This window comes from Mastacembelus armatus, chromosome 3 (assembly GCF_900324485.2).
Source record: "Mastacembelus armatus chromosome 3, fMasArm1.2, whole genome shotgun sequence".
Lineage (NCBI taxonomy): Eukaryota > Metazoa > Chordata > Actinopteri > Synbranchiformes > Mastacembelidae > Mastacembelus > Mastacembelus armatus.
In genome coordinates, this window is record NC_046635.1 from 481,908 (window position 1) to 501,448 (window position 19,541).

At 43.9% G+C, this 19,541-nt stretch overlaps 2 protein-coding genes across 3 annotated transcripts in view; one reads left to right on the forward strand and one right to left on the reverse strand.

The window, feature by feature from the left end:
• LOC113137971 (multiple epidermal growth factor-like domains protein 11) overlaps window positions 1–5,398 on the reverse strand; it is a 110,865-nt gene extending 105,467 nt beyond the window's left edge. Inside the window, exon 1 of the mRNA XM_026320023.1 lies at window positions 5,291–5,398. The gene's annotated coding sequence lies outside the window, so the exon portion shown is untranslated. The remainder of the gene's footprint in view (window positions 1–5,290) is intronic.
• Window positions 5,399–6,395: 997 nt separating this feature from the next.
• On the forward strand, window positions 6,396–19,524 carry dis3l (DIS3 like exosome 3'-5' exoribonuclease). 2 transcript variants are annotated; one of them, XM_026319942.1, is made up of 18 exons: window positions 6,407–6,536; window positions 7,499–7,652; window positions 8,586–8,714; window positions 9,928–10,063; window positions 11,288–11,455; window positions 12,992–13,070; window positions 13,238–13,417; window positions 13,817–13,986; window positions 14,257–14,418; window positions 14,825–15,075; window positions 15,232–15,324; window positions 15,431–15,719; window positions 17,055–17,290; window positions 17,407–17,561; window positions 17,726–17,904; window positions 17,991–18,136; window positions 18,227–18,398; window positions 18,549–19,524. In XM_026319942.1, exons 1-18 carry the CDS (start codon window positions 6,407–6,409, stop codon window positions 18,870–18,872), a joined length of 3,153 nt encoding a protein of 1,050 aa, XP_026175727.1. In that variant the 3' UTR covers window positions 18,873–19,524. The 2 variants fall into 2 exon arrangements, with proteins under 2 accessions (XP_026175728.1, XP_026175727.1); XM_026319943.2 differs by having other exon boundaries at window positions 6,396–7,652; window positions 8,564–8,714.
• Window positions 19,525–19,541: the final 17 nt, after the last annotated feature.

Consider the following 19,541-nt stretch of genomic DNA (forward strand, 5'->3'; position numbering starts at 1 on the left):
TCAGACTTTGAGTCCTTGTCATGTTACAGTACAAGTCGAGGCTTATTGCAGGGCACATCATGCCAAGGGAACCTCTAACAAAGCAACACCAGCACTAAGGACACACACAAGTAAAACCAAGAAACGTTGGTGACTGTGGAGAAAACAGTTTCAGCTCTGTGGGAAAATCCACTTTTCCTTGCTGTCAAATACATAAAAAACAAGAAACTGGTCTGTTTGGGTCTATTCTTGTGTAATGCCCGTTTTCTTGCTCATGAGCACAATCGACACAAAACCCTTTAATTGTTAAATATCTCCTCGCATGCACTGCAGCTCTCACTGTCACTGGAATAAATGTGGTCGGACGTGAGAGAAAAGAGAATAAAAAAGGCTTCAGGATAAAAGTGATTTATGCTTCAGCACTCACCTCCCCAGGGACTGATTTTTAAACCGGACTAGATTTAGAGCTGCGTCTTCCACAAGGTCAAACTGCAACAAAGATTACGAAATAAGTTTGAGCCTGAATTTGTGAACTTATCTTTGTCTTGTTGGTCGTTATGATCAACTGACCAGCTAACATGAATATGAGTGTAGGGTTCTCACTATGATTTGACTGGCTCATTGTTTTTACCATTAACTGGTTAATCAGTTGGAATGTTAAATTACAGAAAAAGTGAAAAAATGCACATTTTTATAATTATTATAATTTAATTTTATAACAAATTATTTCATGGCTGCATTTACTTCTTAGCACGAGCAGCATAATTCACGTGGCAAAAAGATTCTGCTGTCAAGTAAATGTGAACATTGGTCGGTTTGAGCATTTGAACAGTTTAAGCAAAGTAAAGTTTATCTGATAATCAGACAATTCACTGCTGTTTCAAATAACTTAAGTCCTTTTCCAAACAAACTGTGAGGAATTACTGCTTTTTGTTGTTTATGTGATCAGAAATACAACATGTGTGGATGCAGGGCTGCAGGTTTAAGTAATAAATTTATAAAGAATAAAATGAATAATGAAGAAGTAACTTGGAGCTGTTCTACATTAAATTGTCAGTTCCAACATTCATCAGTATCAGTCAAACAATATCGATGTGGTCTATAAACGGTTCGTGATGACGTCTGATTGAAGAGACAACCAGGAGACGACATTCATTATCAGATTATTTGCTCTATAAGTTGTTTTGTAAATGAAATGTCAGAAAATAGTGAAACACAATATCCCAGAGCTGAAGACGACGTCTTCACATATCTTGTTTTGTTCTGTTTAAAAACCCAATAATACTGAATTTATTTATACAGAACAACTAGAAATCCTGCAAATATTCTGATTTCATAAGATGGAACCAGTGAAGTTTTGCTTTTTGCTTAAAAACAAAATTAGTCCAACTTGTTTCTGATTGATTTACAGTCGACTTGAACAGCTGGATCTGCTTTCTGCCTTTAACTGCAACCAGCAAAGCAGGAACTGTGGTAGGTCTAAGTCCTGTAGCTCTCACCACCAACAACACATTGTAACACACAACCATCCCACTTTAAAGACGGGGTCAGGTCACAAGAACCCCTGAAACCTCGGTGGCCAAACCTGCTGCAGCATCAACACAGCGACTACCTCCCCATCGCTGTGTGTGGCAGCCACAGGCTGAAGCCTCTGTCTCTTCTGTGTATAATGTGTTTCTCATCCATTTGCCCCCAGGAGAGCGTTCATGATATTTTGTAATGGTCAGCTCCATCACCCCGCCTCATGTCCACTCCAAAGTACCCAGCAGGCAGAAGCACTTTAGTCTTTCATGTTGCTTTTCTTCCTTTTTTCTCCTCTGCTCTGCCTTTGTTGGAGGATGAATAAGACGCCGAGAGCCGATGGACTGCTGGCCCTAATGGTCTCTCCCTTTTACCTCCACCTTATGAGCTATTTGAATTTCATGACTGATGTTTTGCCATTGCCTCATCCTAAGAAAGGGAGAACAGGGCTCAAACTTCTTGACAAAGCCTCTCCATAATTCATAACGCTCCCCTTAACACACACACACACACACACACACACACACAGAAACACCCCTTCTCACCTGGCTATGCTAAATAACGCTCTACATTCTGATCTCCATTTTTGATGTGATAAACAAAACGTGCACAAACACACGGTCGGCAGCACAAAGCACAGTCTAAGAAACACAATTAAATACAGGAAAGTCCCAAAGATTAAATCACATTATGACATTCCCCTGCTCACACCTCAAAGCCACTTACTATGAATTATTTCCCATAATGCAGCATAAGTAGTTCAGGCCATGCAAAGGCAGTCGGCCTCACGCAAACACTGGGACTCCAACATAACACGTCCTTGAGAACCAACAGCCGGCGTTCTCTCATTCATCAACACTGATTATGTGTATTGATCTGACAGAACATGGAGGATTCCCAGTTGAAAGGGGGCAGCAGACTGGAAACTGTAGCTCCTGCTGCCCACGAGGACCATGGTCTGTCCAGACTGAGACGGAGAGACCGGCTCGCAGCATATTTCATCTGCCATCAAGTGTTGGATGGGGTCAAAGTTCAGCTGCATTATGTCTGATGTTTCCTGTTCTGTTCAGTAGATATAAAAGAAGAACCTGATGGCCTGGTCAGTGTTATTCATAAGGAGTTTCTACATAAATTATACGCTCATGTTGGTAAGATCACTAATGTGGAATTTAAAATCATTGTGTTAATGTCACCCACTAAATAAAAAAGTACAATTTATATAAATATTATAAGAGTCAAAAACATAAGAGCCACTCTCTTATTCTGACAGCTGGTATCAACATAAAGCACATTACAGCTTAGTTTAAAATCTTCCTGAGACATTTGTGTATAAAATAACTTTTTTTTCTTGCCCAGAATCGTTTATCTTCTGCAAATATTGCTTGACATGCTCCAGGCAGCAATTTTTTTCTCCAAAATGAGCATGAATATGAAAAGCATTTTGGAATGAAAAAGGAATGGAAATGGAAAGTCTAGTTTAATGTGTTGGTAGACTGACAAACACTGCTTCCAACCCTCTGCACATACATCATTGAATTTCAGGGACAAAAATGCTTCCACAAGCTCCACAAAAGCCCAGTGGGACAGCGCACCGCTCGCTCCAATATTCCTCCTGTATTCTGTACCACATCGGGTGTTTAATGGCTTTGTGGTTGCAAGGAGCAGTGGACTGTTCGGTTTGTATGCATAGCAGGGCAGCTGGCCCAGAGGAAGTATTTTCTGCTGGCGACACACTTCAGTGCTCTTCCCTCAGCAGCGTGTTATTTTTTAAGCAGTGATTGGAGTTATGTTTACCATTAAAAGGCTAAATCACAAGTGCAAGAATGTGGAGGGAACAATTATTAGGATGCGGCCCACAAAGCAGTCCAACTGTTGTTTTCATAAGGGCTTGAGAATAAATTCTCAACTAATGCCTGGTGCTAGTTACCAAAGCTGGTGCTGCTACTGCAGCCACAGTAATTAGCTGGAACACTGAAGGGCAACTCAACTATAATCAACTGGAACATGATGTCTCCAAAAATATGACGGATCGCTCTGATTTTTAGTTTTTCTCAAACAGCCTCTTGTGTTTCAAAGCTCATAATCAGAGTGTATTGTCGCACTGACATTATTTTAAATGTGACAATAGAGAGTGAAAGTGTTTTTCTTTAAAATCTGTTTAAAATCATTTTTCCCTGGTGGCCCTTCGCTTTATTAGCACAGGTTGTTGAAATCATCTAAGTGTTTTCAACTAAAACAGACATATAATCATCTGAAAGGCAACAGGGACCATTAACAAATCAAACTGTTCTCTTCTTCAATCAATCAATCGATCGATCGATCAATCAATCGATTCAACTCCAAGTCATGACTGTGCTCCAGCAGCCTTTAGATGCTACTGTGTCCCTTAGAAACTGCACTCACTCACTTTGTTTGTGGTTTCTGAGATAGATGCAAAAATCTCTTACACTATTTTGTCTCTCACACACACGCGCGCGCGCACACGCACGCACACTTCTGGCACAGCAAAGGCCTTTAAATGATTCTTCAAGCGAACTGTTGACCCACCACCACATCAGCCACCCACACAGCATCATCTTAAAAAATAAAGCCCATTTAATTAAAGTAAGAGCTCGGAGTCGTCAAAAGCTGCATTACTATTATTGCTCGGGCACGTTTGTGACAAATGTCGCTGTGACATATTGCACCGCACATTCTCCACGCAGGCTGCAGCAACACATTAGACGCAGCTACTCGAGGTGGGAGCACAAAACAGAAAGTGAATAGCTCTTCTCTGGAGCACTTGCCAGCTGCCTCCCTCTCTGCGTCGCTTTGTGCTCAGCTCATTGAAGGCAAATATTCTGAATATTCTGTGCATTTGAACTGAAGCTTCGAGACACATGACCCGACACCTCCGCGCACTCCTTGCGCGTGTGCGTGTGAAACCAGCAACACAAAGCCTTGAAGACCGACCGGGGGCTACTCAACGTCGCCATCTAGTGCTGACAGCGCGTTACTGCCCGTCTGCTGTGACGCCTGTGGCGGATCAATAGAAATACTATAACGGCAATGATTATCCCGATCCATCCAATTGGCCCCCGAACCTTTGTGCTTTCTGGAGAGAGACTCGGCCTTCCCAAAGCGGCTCACTGGACCTTTTCAGTTTCAGTAGCAGACACTTTCCTTCTGTCCTGCCCGGGGGCCAAGGTTGACTCGGTCCCGATCGGAATAAATAATGACTGGAATAAAATCCAGCAGAGATCGGGGGTGTGAGAGAAGCGCACAGCGAAAAGAGTGAGAGCAGCCAAGTTTCAGTAAATAAGGACGACGCCATCAGCGACTGCACGTCAAGAAGCAAACAGTTTCATAAAAATTAGTTATGAGGAACTTTTTGCTGTTTTTGTTCAGGCAAACCAGCCTCCAGCCAAAAACACAGACACAGCTGCAACCAATAACAACCTGATAATAATCAATAACAAAAAAAACCTGATGGATATTTAAAAACAACTTTAATTCAACTAGACTGATCTCAAACTGTGCTCATTTATCTGAAACGTGAAGGAACCGAAGCAGCTGGATTTTTATTTCCTTTAAAAAAAAAAAAGAAATTTAAGGTAAAACCCTCAGACATAAGACTGAACCCGCCGGACTCAAATGGACCGTTGCTAGAATTACAGTCCTGTAGTCTACATGCACAACTAAGACACGCTGCTGTAGATCTGATAAGGCGTCGCTCTAAACTGATCATCTTTTATTTTGTTAGAGACTTTTCTGTCTATCTGTGAATTAACACAACAGCTTCAGAGCTTACCTGCAGACGGGATGCGTCCTAAATAAAGTTCATTGTCGCGGCTGAATGAAAATCAATGCGCTGCTACAGGAGCGACCTGAGGGGAGACACGGACTGAAACAATAAAATGTGTGGAAGCTGTCAAACATGAGTAAAGTCCTCCAGCAGCAGCCGCGTCCGCGCAGCTGCCAACTTGGTCTCGGTCTCTGCAGCTGCTGCAGCCTGAGTCCACGGCGCAGCCAAAGAGCAGCGCGGGCAGCAAGAGGAGGCGCCCTCCCAGCACTTCCGCTTTCGCCTGAGCCAGACAATTGGAGCTCAACTTCAATATGGTATAAAACAGAACTATAAATGTTAATTCATCACGTGGTATGTGAACATTAACCTATGTGGTTAATATTAACGTTGTTTTGACCAGTAGGGGACATAAACAGTATGTAGTGAACATGGATGGCACAAAAAGCACTGACATATCCCGCAAACTGGACCTTAATCATAATTATTATTATTTCATACTTGTTTTTATTCACCAAGCCCTGAAATACTGTCCACTCTCATGTCCATTAGCCCCTTGAGACCTTAGTTAGGACAGGTTAGCTTGTATTAGCTGCGGTTGTATTTACATTTCAGGACAATGTGGAACAATAAGTGAAATTAACTCGTAACTTTAAATGTGTGATGGCAAACATGTCGGTGCCCACACAGGAAACAGCTTTATCTGCTGTGTCCAAATGAACCACAGTCAGATGCCATGTGAGCCCATGGTCCTTGAAGGCAACTGTCCCGCTTGTTTTCCATATGTCCCTGCCCCACCCACTGCTGATCACCTGCACCAGGTGTGTCCAGTCAGCCAGAAGCTGGAAGATACCAATTCACTTTAACTTCCTCCACTCCACCTTCATCTCAAGCGGTATCTTCCAGCTTCTGACGACTGAACCCACCTGGCAATTTCCTCATGTCCAACAGCACGTGAACGCAACCAGAGGGGCCCGCGTGTGCGTCATGACGTCAACGCGTTCGCCGTACTTCCCTTAAGTTGAGCGCGGATGTTTACGGTCGGTGTTGATGGTAAACAACAAACCCGCGGATTAACGCGCGCAGCCAGCGACACGTGGATCGAACCCGAACCCGAACCCGAACATGATCAAGACCGAGAAGATTTTGCATTTGAAAAGCTGCCGGGGCCGGAAGGTCCGTGTGGTCCGGGAACACTATCTGAGGGAGCGGGTTCCCTGCTACAGCTCCCGGTGCCAGGCGGACTGTGCGCACGGTAAACCGGCCCGAGCTAACTGAGACACACCGACACGCGCCACAACACTTTACGTTACCGCCTGCTCCACTACACACACACACACACACAATAACAAATAACCACAATAACCGGACACACACATTTAGGACACAGCTCCGCGTGTATTTACGTTTCTATTGATCATCAAAGGTCGAACAGACCTCAGCAGTTAGACAGGTTGATTGATTGACAGATTGATTGATTGACAGATTGATTGATCGATACTTTTATGTTACAGTCTGAGGGCACGGTCACAAACATGCTAAACGGCTCCAATTGTGCAGTGATTCTATTATTGTTGAAGTGAAGCGTGTTTCAGCTCAAGCAGTTTAAAACAACCAGGTTAGGAAAACAAGAATGTCCACCCACAGTGTGAGAACAGCAAAAGTCCTTTGACATGTGGTTTTATAGTCGAGGCTGTAACAGAATCTTGGTAACTCAACTCTATTAAACACCAGAATCAGAAAAGTACTGGAAAAATATGCCCCTGCACTGTAAAGTCCAACAGAACACCTGTTATAACACACCCTGTCCACCAGCTGCATCAGGGAAATGACAGGTGCACTACAGTCCACACCACAGGTGGGCACTGCCTTACCTAGGATGATTACCTGGCCCAGGTGTGTTCTGCCAATCAGAAGCTGGAAGGTACCAATTCATTTTGTCTTCCCCCAGTTCCACCCTCATCTCAGATGGTATCTTCCAGATTCTAATGACCTGAACACACCTGATCCAGGTAATCAGCAGTGGGCGGGGCAGGGTTAGTTGACAAACAAGCAGGAGGAGGATCATGGGCTGGACGCCCCTGGTCTACACAATGACACTGCTAGTTATGAGTTCACACTGTTCCCATGAGGCTTGCAAAGACCGGCCTGCTACGGAGGAGAAACACAGGTGAGTTTCAAAAATGTCTATGGCGTCTTTACCAACTTTCCAAACAGATGGTAAAGTGCTGCCTCGAGATCTGACCCACTACGTGGTGCCTGACGCCACGGTGGTGGTGGACTACCTGGAGATACTGGAGTTCCAAGAGCTGCGGGGCATCGTTTTTACCCAGACCGCCTGCCAGGCTGTGCAGCACAGCAAAGGACGCAGGTAACACTCGCCAAACATTCACATAATATATTGTTTAATCAAGTTAGGTAGTTTCAGGAAATCTCTGAGAGATTAAGATCTCATTGCAAGAGAGACCAGAGACCAAATTACAAAGACAGAAGATCACAAGAAAGGTCAATTAACAACCACCACACACACACACACACACACACACACACACACACACACACACACACACACACACACACACAGAACCCCAAACTAATTAAGGCAAATAACATTAGAAATATCAAGTAAAGCTTTAAAGTCTCTCAGAGGAAGGAGTGCCTCTAACTCGTAAGCTGTAAGTCTGCTGGTGGTCTGTCTTGCAGGATTATTTTCATATCAGCAGACGTAAAACAGAAAACCAGCTGCAGACACACTGAAGGCATCAGTACAGCTCACATGGTCAAAACACTGAATTCCTAAAGCCCCTTTTGGATTAAACCTCTGGTGACAACCTACCTGCACGAGTGTGTGAAGCGTGGGCAGGAGTCAACCTCATTAGATCAAAGTTCTGCTGACGAAGCTAAATGTGACTTGAATTACTTCTCCCACACAGACATGCAGGAGTGTTTTTGACAAACTGTAAATAAGGAGTCCCACAAGGCCTTACTGCAATTTGTTTCTGATTTCTGCTCACACCGCCAGTTTAAAATGTTGCATCATTAATAAGGCGAAGCTTTGCTTTTCATAAAGTCAGGTAAACGCAGCAGGTAGAGCTCAGGCTGATGCCGTGTTGAGTCTGTTGCTGCAGTTTTTCATTCACTTAAAAACAAGCACATTACACAACACGTGTACGATGAGTTTTCTGCTGCTTCTCTTTTCTAATATCTAAATATAATTGTCTCATAATGTAAAAGAAGATACTGTCAAAGTGTTTCTTTAACTGACTGTAATCATTGTTGTAGTAAGCTCCTTGTGTCTGTGAAGGCAATACAACCGACTGCGAAACCTACTCAAAGACCCTCGACACGACTGTGTGCTGTTTGCCAACGAATTCCAAGAGTATTCCTACTGTCCGCGAGAGAAAGGGGAGAGCCAGGAGAAGTGGCAGACCAGGTCGGTGCTCGTCATTTTCATACCAGCGTCGTCCTTCAGTTTCTCATTTCACAAAATACAAGATTTTACAGAAATTTTGTCAGAGAAGGAAACCAGCGTAACAATAGTCAGAAATTCTCTTATTTGAATTGTTGCTGAGAGTTAGAAAAGGCCACGGTATCGATGGGTGTTTTTTTTGGCAGTGCCCTACTTTGATTCCTTGAATCCTTGATTCCAGGCCCAAACTCTTGACAACAAAGCCAGCAGGCGAGAACAGTGCTGCATCGGTTCTTCCGGGCCTTTCAGCAGATTTTAGATGAAAGTTTAAAAATGTGTTTTAGTAATGTATAAACCTGAATTCAACAGGCTGGCACCAGCCCCCCCGCTGGCTAAGCTGTCAGTCAGACATTTACAATGACTTGGCTCCATATGGGCTTGAAGGCTACAGGGGCAATTTTAGCATTTCTAAAGATGTTTATCCTCCACGTCAGATTGAAGACGGGTATAATAACAGAGAAAGCAAGAGCACTTTAGATTGGCATCTGTACAGCGCTGACTTGATTATAGACTTTGTTTTGCTTGTTTTCTACCTGCAGTCTATTAAGATGTCTCGAACAATCAGTCACTCCTCCTTATGCGCCACGAAATGTTTTTAATAAAATATGAGGGTGTTACAAGCACACGTTCGATATTTGTATCCAATTATCACAATTAGAACATGTTTTTAGATCAAATCGTCAACCAGTCATTTTAGCACTAATGGTATTAAATGGTCAGGACGACGAAAACGTTCAGTCACCACCTACTGGCTCCCTGTTCGAGTCTTACTCAGAAGGATGAGGCAGGTTTAAAGTACTGCCTGCTGTCATTTTTTGTTGTAATTAAGCTTTAGCCCTAATGCTGTGGCTGTTGGTAATACAGTCAGTCAGTGTTATACAGATGTACCTGAAGTTTTTAGTTAAATTGTAAAGACTGAAGGCTGCAGGTGCAGTCTGCTCTCTTAAATCGACTTTACCACACAACAGAGACAATAAACAAAGTTGTTAATTATTTATTTCTGTATTTTTTTATAATATTGAAATGTCATTTTGAGTTATTGTTGTTTTATATGCCAGAGTAATGAAATACCGAATATCCAAGTTTAGGGCTTTAACAGGCAAGCTGTCTGCATGCACCTCGTGCTTCAGTTTGTGTATTAACGCCGTCTGTGTTTGTGTGTGCGCCATGTGTGTAGGTGTGTGTACGCTGCAGCAGAATGGTACTATAACCATCTGGCGGGGATGATGGATATAGTGATGATCACTGAGGATCAGGATGCTGTGGCTCAGTACGACAAGCTCAACTCCGGAGTGTGCGTCCTGTCCATCCAGGTGCGTGACACACCTGCACAGTACATGACCACTCACAGCCCATATAATGGAAGGCCCATCTGTTCAGCAGTGCAGTCTGTTAGTATGTGGGCTGTGACACATGTCTGGGCTCAAGCACATTGGATTGAAGGTGACAAACAGCCATGCAGTTTAATGTCCACTTTGTGTGAAGCCACATGACCTGTTGGCTTCTAATTGTCCTGCTGCCTTGTTCAGCCATTACTGAAGTGAGCACCCTCATAAAGCCGATGGGCAGCTCTTAACTTCAGGTGTACTGGTTGATTTTAAATCCACTGTGTTGGAGCACAAAAGCCAAAACAGGCGTATGCACAGCCTGTATGAGGAAACAGCCTCACCTCAAGCTGAATTTAGTAGCTTTCAGTCATATCATTTGATCTGCAGGGAGGATCATGTGACGTGACTGAGAGCCCCACAACAGCACCATGGACTTATGTTATATTATAGGTCTAGTCTAGAATACATATGAAGAGTTGTCGTACCTTTTTCTGTTTCTGTTTTCACCATTTTTCCCGTCAGAAAGCAGATAAGATTCTTGGTAAAATCTCTATGTGAAGTGAGTGTATTACATTTTGCAGTGAGAGGAGTTTTATCAGGCTTATTGGGTTGCTGAAATAAAAGCCTGTTCCTCTGCATAATCTATATGAGGAACTGTCCTGGCTGAATCATCACCACAATACACGAGCGACTGTGCTGGAAAATATCTGGTTCAGAAAGTGAAGGTTCAAACCTTAGGGCATAAAAACGTAGGACTCCCAGCCTGCATTTGAACAGGAATTATCCAATCACGGCTGAGGTTCTGATATGGGTGAGAATAAAGATAAAACTGTGGGCACCTGCTAAAACATTCACCTTCAGTCTCTGGCAACTTTCATCAATCTGGCAACCTGGCTCGTGTGCTTTACCACCAAATCAAACAGCTCTGACTTGTCCCGCTGACTGACTTCTCCTCCGCAGCAACAGGCACCAGGGTCGGACTGTGGGCTGTTCTAAAGTCATGGAAAATCCAAACCTTTTCAGAAATACAGTTAAAACCTGGGGCCTTAACATGCAGCTCCTGTGTTTCTGTTCTTCTGTATAACAACATCCAAAGTTCACTTATTTACTGTGTATACTGACCAAGTCATAACCAAACTCTACACTTTGATTACCTCATGGCTGACGTAAGATCCTGAAGGTACCACCAACAGTCTCTTTATTTGCCAGGATTATTTGCAGAGGTTCTGGAAACAGCTGGACGCGGCCCATGAGCTCTACAGCTCCATTTCTCAGGCGCTACAAGAGAAGGAGAGCGAGGGCTCGGAGAAGGAGTACGCCGAACATCTGCCTGCTGAAATCCTGGAGGCTGGAATCAAGTCTGGACGATACATCTCGGTACAGTTTAATAACAAATCCATCATTCTGGTTTGGGTGTAATGAGGAAAAAACGTGTTCAAATTAAGAAAAAGATTCTTGAAATGTTGCTGCAAAAACCCTAAACATCCAGGAAGACTGCAAACACGTTCCTGGGGTTTATCTTACAGATACTGGTCGAAATCACTGGTAGTTCAGCTAATTCAACAAGTAGCACGAGTATTGACAGTATTCATTCCAGGTAACGTTAGAGCTGCAGCTACCGATTATTTTTGGGGTCGAGTTTTCTACCAAATATTTTAGCGATTACTCGAGTAATTGGACTGTTGCATTTTTGAATTATATATAATAATATAAAATATATATATATATATAATACTATTGTGTAATACCTGACAGAGACGACAGGTTAGCTTGAAATGACGTTACCTCGTGTCGGCTCCGCTGGGTGAGACACCTGTTCGTTTCCAACCGGATGTTTCCTGTCCAGATGTTGAAGCATTGACAAAGTGCTGTTGTGTTACACCAGTTCTACTTTACAACACACACACATATTGCACCGTGTTGTCGTCGTTTCTAAGTTTGAAACGATCCCAGACTTTGGACATTTTCTGCCTTTTACGGACAGTTGTTTCGCTCTCTGCCATGGCGCCAACGTTTGATACGGAAATGCGCTGTGCGACAGTGATTACGGTCCGTGTGGAACAATGATCCCCAGGCGGAGCAGGTCCGATAACGCAAGTGATAGTAATTAAACGAAGTAAAATACTAGAGGCAAAGAATTTGCTTCGAGTATTTTTTGTAATCGAGTTTCTTGATTTACTCGAATAATCGTTGCAGAACTAATTCCAGGAAAATAAGAAAGGAGAAATGTGTAAAATATGGATCTAGTTACTCAGCAAGTCTTAGCCAGTTATCAGCTCCAGAGCCTCGGGGCTGTCCCAGGGACAGGGAGGAACAATACTCCAGACACAGTGAGAGTCATCACATTGCTTGTCTGTGATGCTGTTAATAGATAAACTACTGGGCCCATATTTTTCATAATGAGGGAACATGTCGCCCAGTGTAACGAGGAGCTCAGGGATTTGTTTTTAGTTCTAGTTTTATGGCACAGACGAATAAACTGGATCAGGTTTTGGATGCAGAGTGTTTTTTAATAAGACGCATTATATCTGACATTTATTCAAAGATCACACCACGGTGAGAAAACGTGAGGGTGTTCAACAGTTGCTTTTATTGAATTTATTTAGAATCATCGTTTAAACATAAAACTTACTTCTGCAGGTAACAAAGCTCATCACAGACTCTTGATCTGCAGACCGTACCCCACCTCCTGCTGGATGCCTTCAAATGTCTGTGCATAGTTGTCACTGTCTGAAGTTCCACATAGAACTTTTTAATGGCTGGAGTCTCTGCATATTCCTGCTGAGCACCAGCTCCTGTAGTAAAATGATGCACTGGCCTCGTTATCATGTTATTTCTGGGCTCAGGTAAAAACAACAGTGGCTCTTTCTAAAAGTGATCTGACCTTTTCCTAAAACGTTTCCTCTTTCTCAGGGTACCCTGAATGTGGACAAGCACCGAGCACAGACTGAAGCTTCCATCATGACAGAGGGGTTTTCTAACAAGAACACAGGTGAAAAACTGCAGCAACCCTCACAACTTTTTCTTCTGCACACAGACAGACCAGGCACATTTAACTAATATTTACCACCATAAAACATTTTCTTCTTGACAAGCTCTCATCCCTCATTTCCCTTTTTCCCTTGTTCCACCCCCCCCCTCCGTCCTCATCTGTCTCAGATGTGAGTCTGTGCGTGCTGGTTCGTGGTGGTAAGAATCGCAACCGAGCTGTTCACGGCGATCTGGTTGCGGTGGAGTTGTTGCCAAAGCGCGAGTGGAGAGGGAAGGTCACAGCCCTGACGGAGGGTCAGGGGGAGGAGAAGAGCGGAGAGGACGACGGGAGTTTACCACTGCCGACAGGTGGGAGCGTCCACGCTGACTAAACTCATTGACCCCGATGAGCAGGAGCGTTTCTCTCTGTTCTTTATCTTTGGTTAGTGGACAGGACATCAACAACTAGCTTCACTCATATTTAATGGAATCTCAGCCATGGGCCGAGAACTAGTTTTCAGTGTAGCTGGCCATTTCCAACGTATAAAGGATTATAGTTGTGTACTGAAGCTGTTCTTATTCTCTCATTCCTCTGTCTAATCTGTCTGTGCCGCATTAACATGTTTTTATTACTAAATGCACCACTTGGGTCTTTTTTTCAATAAACTTCTGCTTACATGAGGTGTTTTTCACTAAAATGCAAAGTGTGCTTCCCTTAGGTTTAACCCATTTGTGCCCTGCATTGATGTGTGATATTGAAACCCACAGGCCGTGTTGTTGGGATCCTGCAGAGGAACTGGAGGGACTACGTGGTAACGTTTCCTGTTCGGGAGGGGACTCAGTCACAGAGCAGGAATTCCCAGCGTATCCTGACTGTTCCCTGGGACCGTCGCATCCCTAAGATCCGCATCAGTACTCAACAGGTTGATGCTCTGCAGGTCTGGCTTCCCTTCCACTGGATATTTTAAACTGTCAGATTTAACAGGATATTCACCAATTTAAAAGGAAGCTAATTCAGCTCTTGACATCTTGATATTTCATGATTCTTATCTGAGCTGCTGAGGTTAAGTCGTTTTGGGCAAACAGAACATTTCTGATGTTACATCATTATACCTACTTCAAAAGTTTGCCGGTTTTTTGGCAGCAGGGGCAAACAGAAGGGTTGAGGTGTGATGCAATGCAATGTCCCCCATGTTTTCTTCACCCAGGACCACAGAGTGGTGGTGCGCATCGATTCATGGGAAAGTACGTCACTGTATCCCAACGGCCACACCGTGCGGGTTCTGGGTCGGGCTGGAGAGCTCGAGACAGAGGTCCAGACCGTCCTCATAGAGAACTGCATCCACGTGGCTCCATTCTCAGATGCGCAGGTCAGCAGAGAAGCTTCTCCATCGGGAATTGAACCACATATAAATGTCATACGTACACACTGAGGCAGACGCTGCTGTTCAACTACAAACTACATATGTGTTTTTCTCTCACAGTGCAAACAGCACAGCATGGCTTCCTCTGTTCATAAGACAATCCAAGGACACTACAGAATTTAATCACCTTTTCTGTTCACTCTGATTCATATTGTGCCTTTTATTTTGTAGTGTATAACTCCAGGTCAAAGAAGTGTCTCAGCAGAGCACACCGTACCTGATTGTTTCAGCCCAAAGCGTAGACAAAATGAATTATTCATACATTACTTTGGCGTGAGTGATGCACATCTGTTTTTGTGAGATCTTCAGTCCCTTATGTTTGTCCTCTGGGACTGTGTCTGTCTGTCCTTAGCTGAGAGAGATGCCAGTCAACTCTCCTGAGAAACCATGGAGGGTGGATCCCGTGCAGGCGGCCGAGCGGCGAGACCTCAGAGAGAGTCACTTGGTGTTCAGCATTGACCCGCAGGGCTGTGAGGATGTGGACGACACGCTGTCGGTACGTAGCTTTGCTGACGGGAAGCTGCTGGAGCTGGGGGTCCACATCGCTGATGTCACCCACTTTGTCAAAGAAGGCTCACTCACTGATTTGGAGGCATGTACAAGGTGAGGAGCCAGTTCCAGAGGAGACTGATAAACTGTGGGCACCAGACTCTGACACCTATGAGGATTTTTTCATTCAGTGTCTTTTTTTAAACTAAGTCTACTTCATGAAAATAAGAAACAAATCACACTAATGTGGTCTCACTGTGTCTTTCTAAGGGCTACAACCTACTATCTGGCAGACCGCAGATATGACATGTTGCCTGCTGTTCTCAGTGCAGACCTTTGCTCCCTACTGGGAGGAGTTGACAGGTCAGTGAGCGGCTTGTTTCATTTAGTTCATTACCCTAAAATCGAAAACGCACTAAAAGAGTCTGTCAGGACACTGATATGCAAATGTGTACACTCTCAATCCCAGGTATGCAATGAGCGTGCTGTGGGAGCTCGATGCACAGACGCTCGCTGTCAACAAGGTGTGGTACGGGCGCACGCTGATCCGCTCCTCCTACCAGCTCCACTACGAGCTGGCCCAGGCTCTCCTCGACGGAGAGCCGGCCGAGGTGCCGGAGCTGGCCGAGCTCGGCTCTGAGGAGAAGGACGCTAAGTTAGCGGAACTCACCCAGGCCCTGGAGATGCTCACACATGTAGCCAGGCACCTCCGAGCACAGCGAGACAGAGGAGGAGCTCTGGAACTGGAGGGGGTGGAGGTAACGCTTGTTTTTTTTTCATTTGTTGTTTTGGTTTTGTTTCAACTAAGAAACTATCCTGCTTTTTGTTTTCAAACAATTTGAAAGTTGATTTTTCATGCAATGCGTTCCTGAAATAACAGTGTCTGCTGTGATCAATGCCCAGTGGATGAACTCGTCATACCACTGAAATGCTCCATCCCACATTACATGTCAGCTGTAGCACAAATACAACATGCTGTAATAAACAAAGACCTCAGGCGGTTATGATATACGGTTAATGGATGTTAAAGTGAGATCACTTGAACATGAGTAGTGAGTATAATATGGGACCGTGCTGCAAACGCTGTGTTGTACGTGGCTACTAAACACAAGAAAAGAAAGTAAAACAGTCAATTTATTTTTTAACACGAGATCAGAGTAATTTCAGTGGAAATATTGTAATGACGGCTGTGTGAATACAGACCACTACACCGTGAACTGGTGACAGTTTTCCCATTAGACTAGTGGGTTTCATTTAAGATGGTTGGTTGGCCATCTGTCAAAACCTGATACCAACTCTTCCAGTAGCTCATCTATAAAATTCTCTATAATAAACTGTCTTTTATTTTAAGATATGTGTGATACATTGTGTTGTTACAGCAGACGCCATTAAATTGGTGTTTGGTGCCAAACGGTTTGTACAATTGTTTAAGGAATAAGAGCAAATTGATCGCATCCCTGGTGTGGTTGTAAATTTACATGATATCATAATGACACTGCTTGATGCCCAGTGGGAATGTGGGTTATGTTAAAGGATAAGACTGGGTTTACTTTATATTTTACTTATTGTCAACAGTAATCTCACGAAAAGAATAAAACCCAGCTCACAATAGTTCCTGCTCTGTCTGGGCTTTAAAGCCCAAGGCCAGTGGTTCCTGCTGAAAACAATTCATTTTTAACGGCTCACAAATATTCCTCTAGCGAGTATTTGGGCCAGCTGGACAGTGTCTGTGACGTTAGTTCAAAATAAATGATAGTGTATGAGCTTTTGGTAATGAAGAATTTCTACTGAGATTTGTTTTTAATAGGTTTTGCTCAACAATGGTGCACACAGGAATAAGCTGTTTCAGGCTTTGATATATAATATTTGTCATTCTGGTCATTTCTATGGGTTTTGCTGTTGGTAAAAAAATGTAAAATATGCATAAATACTAACATTATTTTCACTACCAGCTATTGTTCATCAGAAAATATTTTGTCTTCATGAAGGTTAAAGTCTCAAGCTACATAACTTCCCTGAGAACGTGTTTTTTTTCTGGATTTTCGTTTCTTTTCACACATTTGAGTCTAATTATTTCTTCATTCCTTCTTCAGGTGCGTGCCCAACTGGACGAGGAGAAGAACATCACAGCCCTGGTCCCCCGTCAGCCCCTCGAGGTGCACGAGACTGTGGCCGAGTGCATGATCTATGCCAACCACTGGGTGGCGCGCAAGATCCAGGAGACCTTTCCTCATCAGGCCCTGCTGCGGTGTCACCCCCCACCACGGCAGGAGTTCTTCAACCAACTGGTGGAAAGCGCCAGAGCCAGGGGGTTCAGCATCAGTACCAGGTGAAGGATTTAGACTCTAGACTCTAGTTTTTGTCCTGCATCGTGGTTTGGTTCAAACATTGTGGTCAGCCCACACAGCTCATGAACACGTCTAACATTTAATTCTGTTCCTCCAGGACCAACAAGGCTTTAGCTGACTCTCTGAACCAGGCTGTGGACCCACAGGACCCGCTGGTGAACAGGCTGCTGAGAATGATGGCCACCCATGCTATGTCACAGGCTCTGTACTTGTCCACTGGAGCTCAGTCTCAAGACCAGTACTACCATTATGGTACACCAAGACACTGACCCTGAGCTTGTGTTGTTTACTAATGGGTGTTGCTTTTGCTCCTTGTGTTGTTACCATATTTTGAATGCACATGAATTATCTGTCTTGTTAGGAAGTAATAATTTCTTTCAGACTAAAACCAATACTGTTTTTCCACATGGCTTTAGGTCTGGCTTTAGACCGCTACACACACTTCACCTCACCCATCCGTCGCTACGCCGACATCGTGGTCCACCGCCTTCTTACCGCAGCCATTGAGATGGAAAGGGGGGTGGGCCCCTGCAAAGCATTAGCCAGTAACAAAGAACTGGAAGAAACGGCTCAACATATCAACAACAAGAACAGGGTCAGGTTCTGTGGCTGTGAGATCCACTTGTTAAATAAAATAACCTCAGTCTTCTCTGAGCTGCGTCCTCTGTATGTGATTTCCAGGCAGCCCAGCGAGCCCAGAAGTTATCCACAGAGTTGTTTCAGTGTCTCTTCTTCAAAGAAAGAGATCCCGAGACAGATGAGCGCTGCGTGGCGGACGCTGTAATATACTCCATCCGAGAAAACGGCGTGTTGGTGTTTGTCCCAGAGTAAGAAACTGTTGTTGGTTATTTGGTTGGTAAATTTAGATCCATGTTTCAGCAGCCCAGCTTCCCTCACTACACCTGTGTTCGCCCCAGGTACGGCGTGAAGGGGCCGGTTTATATGAAGAGTCGGGAGGGCCAGGTGGTGGCTGCAGGGCAGGACGGCAGCTGTGAGTGGCAGAGCGGCTCGGTGCGACGATACACAGACCACATCTCCACCACCTCCGGCTGCGGCACTTCCACCTTCAGACTGTTTGACCACATTACTGTGAGTCGCACAACAATTCAGAGGCTGGACAATCATTTATTTCTCTCTATTGATGTTTATGTTGAATGTGCAGTAATCACATCGAAGTTTAGACTTTGGGGAAATATTCTTAATTTAGGGACATTAATTTGACGTACGTTGTCCCCACAGGTTCGTATTTCTGTCCACTCAACACAGTGCCACGCAGACAGTCTGAACCTTGAGATTATCAGCAACAAGCCTCATCGCAGCACAGAGTCTCAGCAGCCTGGGTCACAGGGCCGCTGCCAGCTGGTTCAGGAGGTGGTGCGTCTGGCCGAAGAGGCGCACCAGCAGGCCCAGGAGAAGGAGGCTCAGCGCCCCAAACTCTCCAAAGAGGAACGAGAGTTCCGCCAGAGCAAGACTCCCAATCTCTACTCGCTCCTGGAGGAGGTCAGAGAGCTGGCTCTCATGGACCTGGCAATGGTTCCTCAGGTCTGTGCAACAACAGCATAGTGTGGATTTAGCTTTAAATGAAATAACGGACACATTATTTACTCATGAGTCTTTAAATGATGGAATGACTACTCTGTGAGCACGTCATAAAATATCTCTTCTGCATAATAACCTTTTTTAAGCATTTGTAATTATCAGGTCTTTGAAAACAAGTAATGCTAATTCTGTGGTTTCAATTATTATAGTATAATAAAAATGGGGGGATTGTAGTTTAAAGCCACTGAAAACTTTAAATTGTTTATATTATGGGAACGTTGATAGTCTCCAAAAGACAAAGTCACTGATGAGACTATTTAGTGAAAACTATATATATTTTGATATGAAACTGTAGCACTGACCTTTTATTTACTCACACACTTATACATACAAACATATACTAATATGTGAATTGGAATCAATTTTAGAGCAAAAACTAATATTAATTATTGATGTGGTGCATCAATGAGTGTCACTTTTAAACATTTCAAAATTGATGAAAAATACTTTCCTGTATTTCTGTATTTACGGCCCGACCGATGCTGCGTTTGACACTGATCTCAGTGTATCGATGTTTGAGGCCTACATCCAATTCAGTAACAATAGTTTGGCCATTATTTTCTCTCAGAACATGGATGTATTGTGATAATGGTTATTAAACAGCTACATTAATTCACTTATTTTGTGTTTCCT

Excerpts from the sequence above, each read along its gene's own strand:
- dis3l (XM_026319942.1), top strand. The coding sequence starts at position 6,407 with ATGATCAAGACCGAGAAGATTTTGCATTTGAAAAGCTGCCGGGGCCGG. Across the intron at positions 18,137-18,226 it reads GTGTTGGTGTTTGTCCCAGA|GTACGGCGTGAAGGGGCCGG; the intron begins GTAAGAAACTGT and ends TGTTCGCCCCAG. Across the intron at positions 18,399-18,548 it reads GACTGTTTGACCACATTACT|GTTCGTATTTCTGTCCACTC; the intron begins GTGAGTCGCACA and ends TTGTCCCCACAG.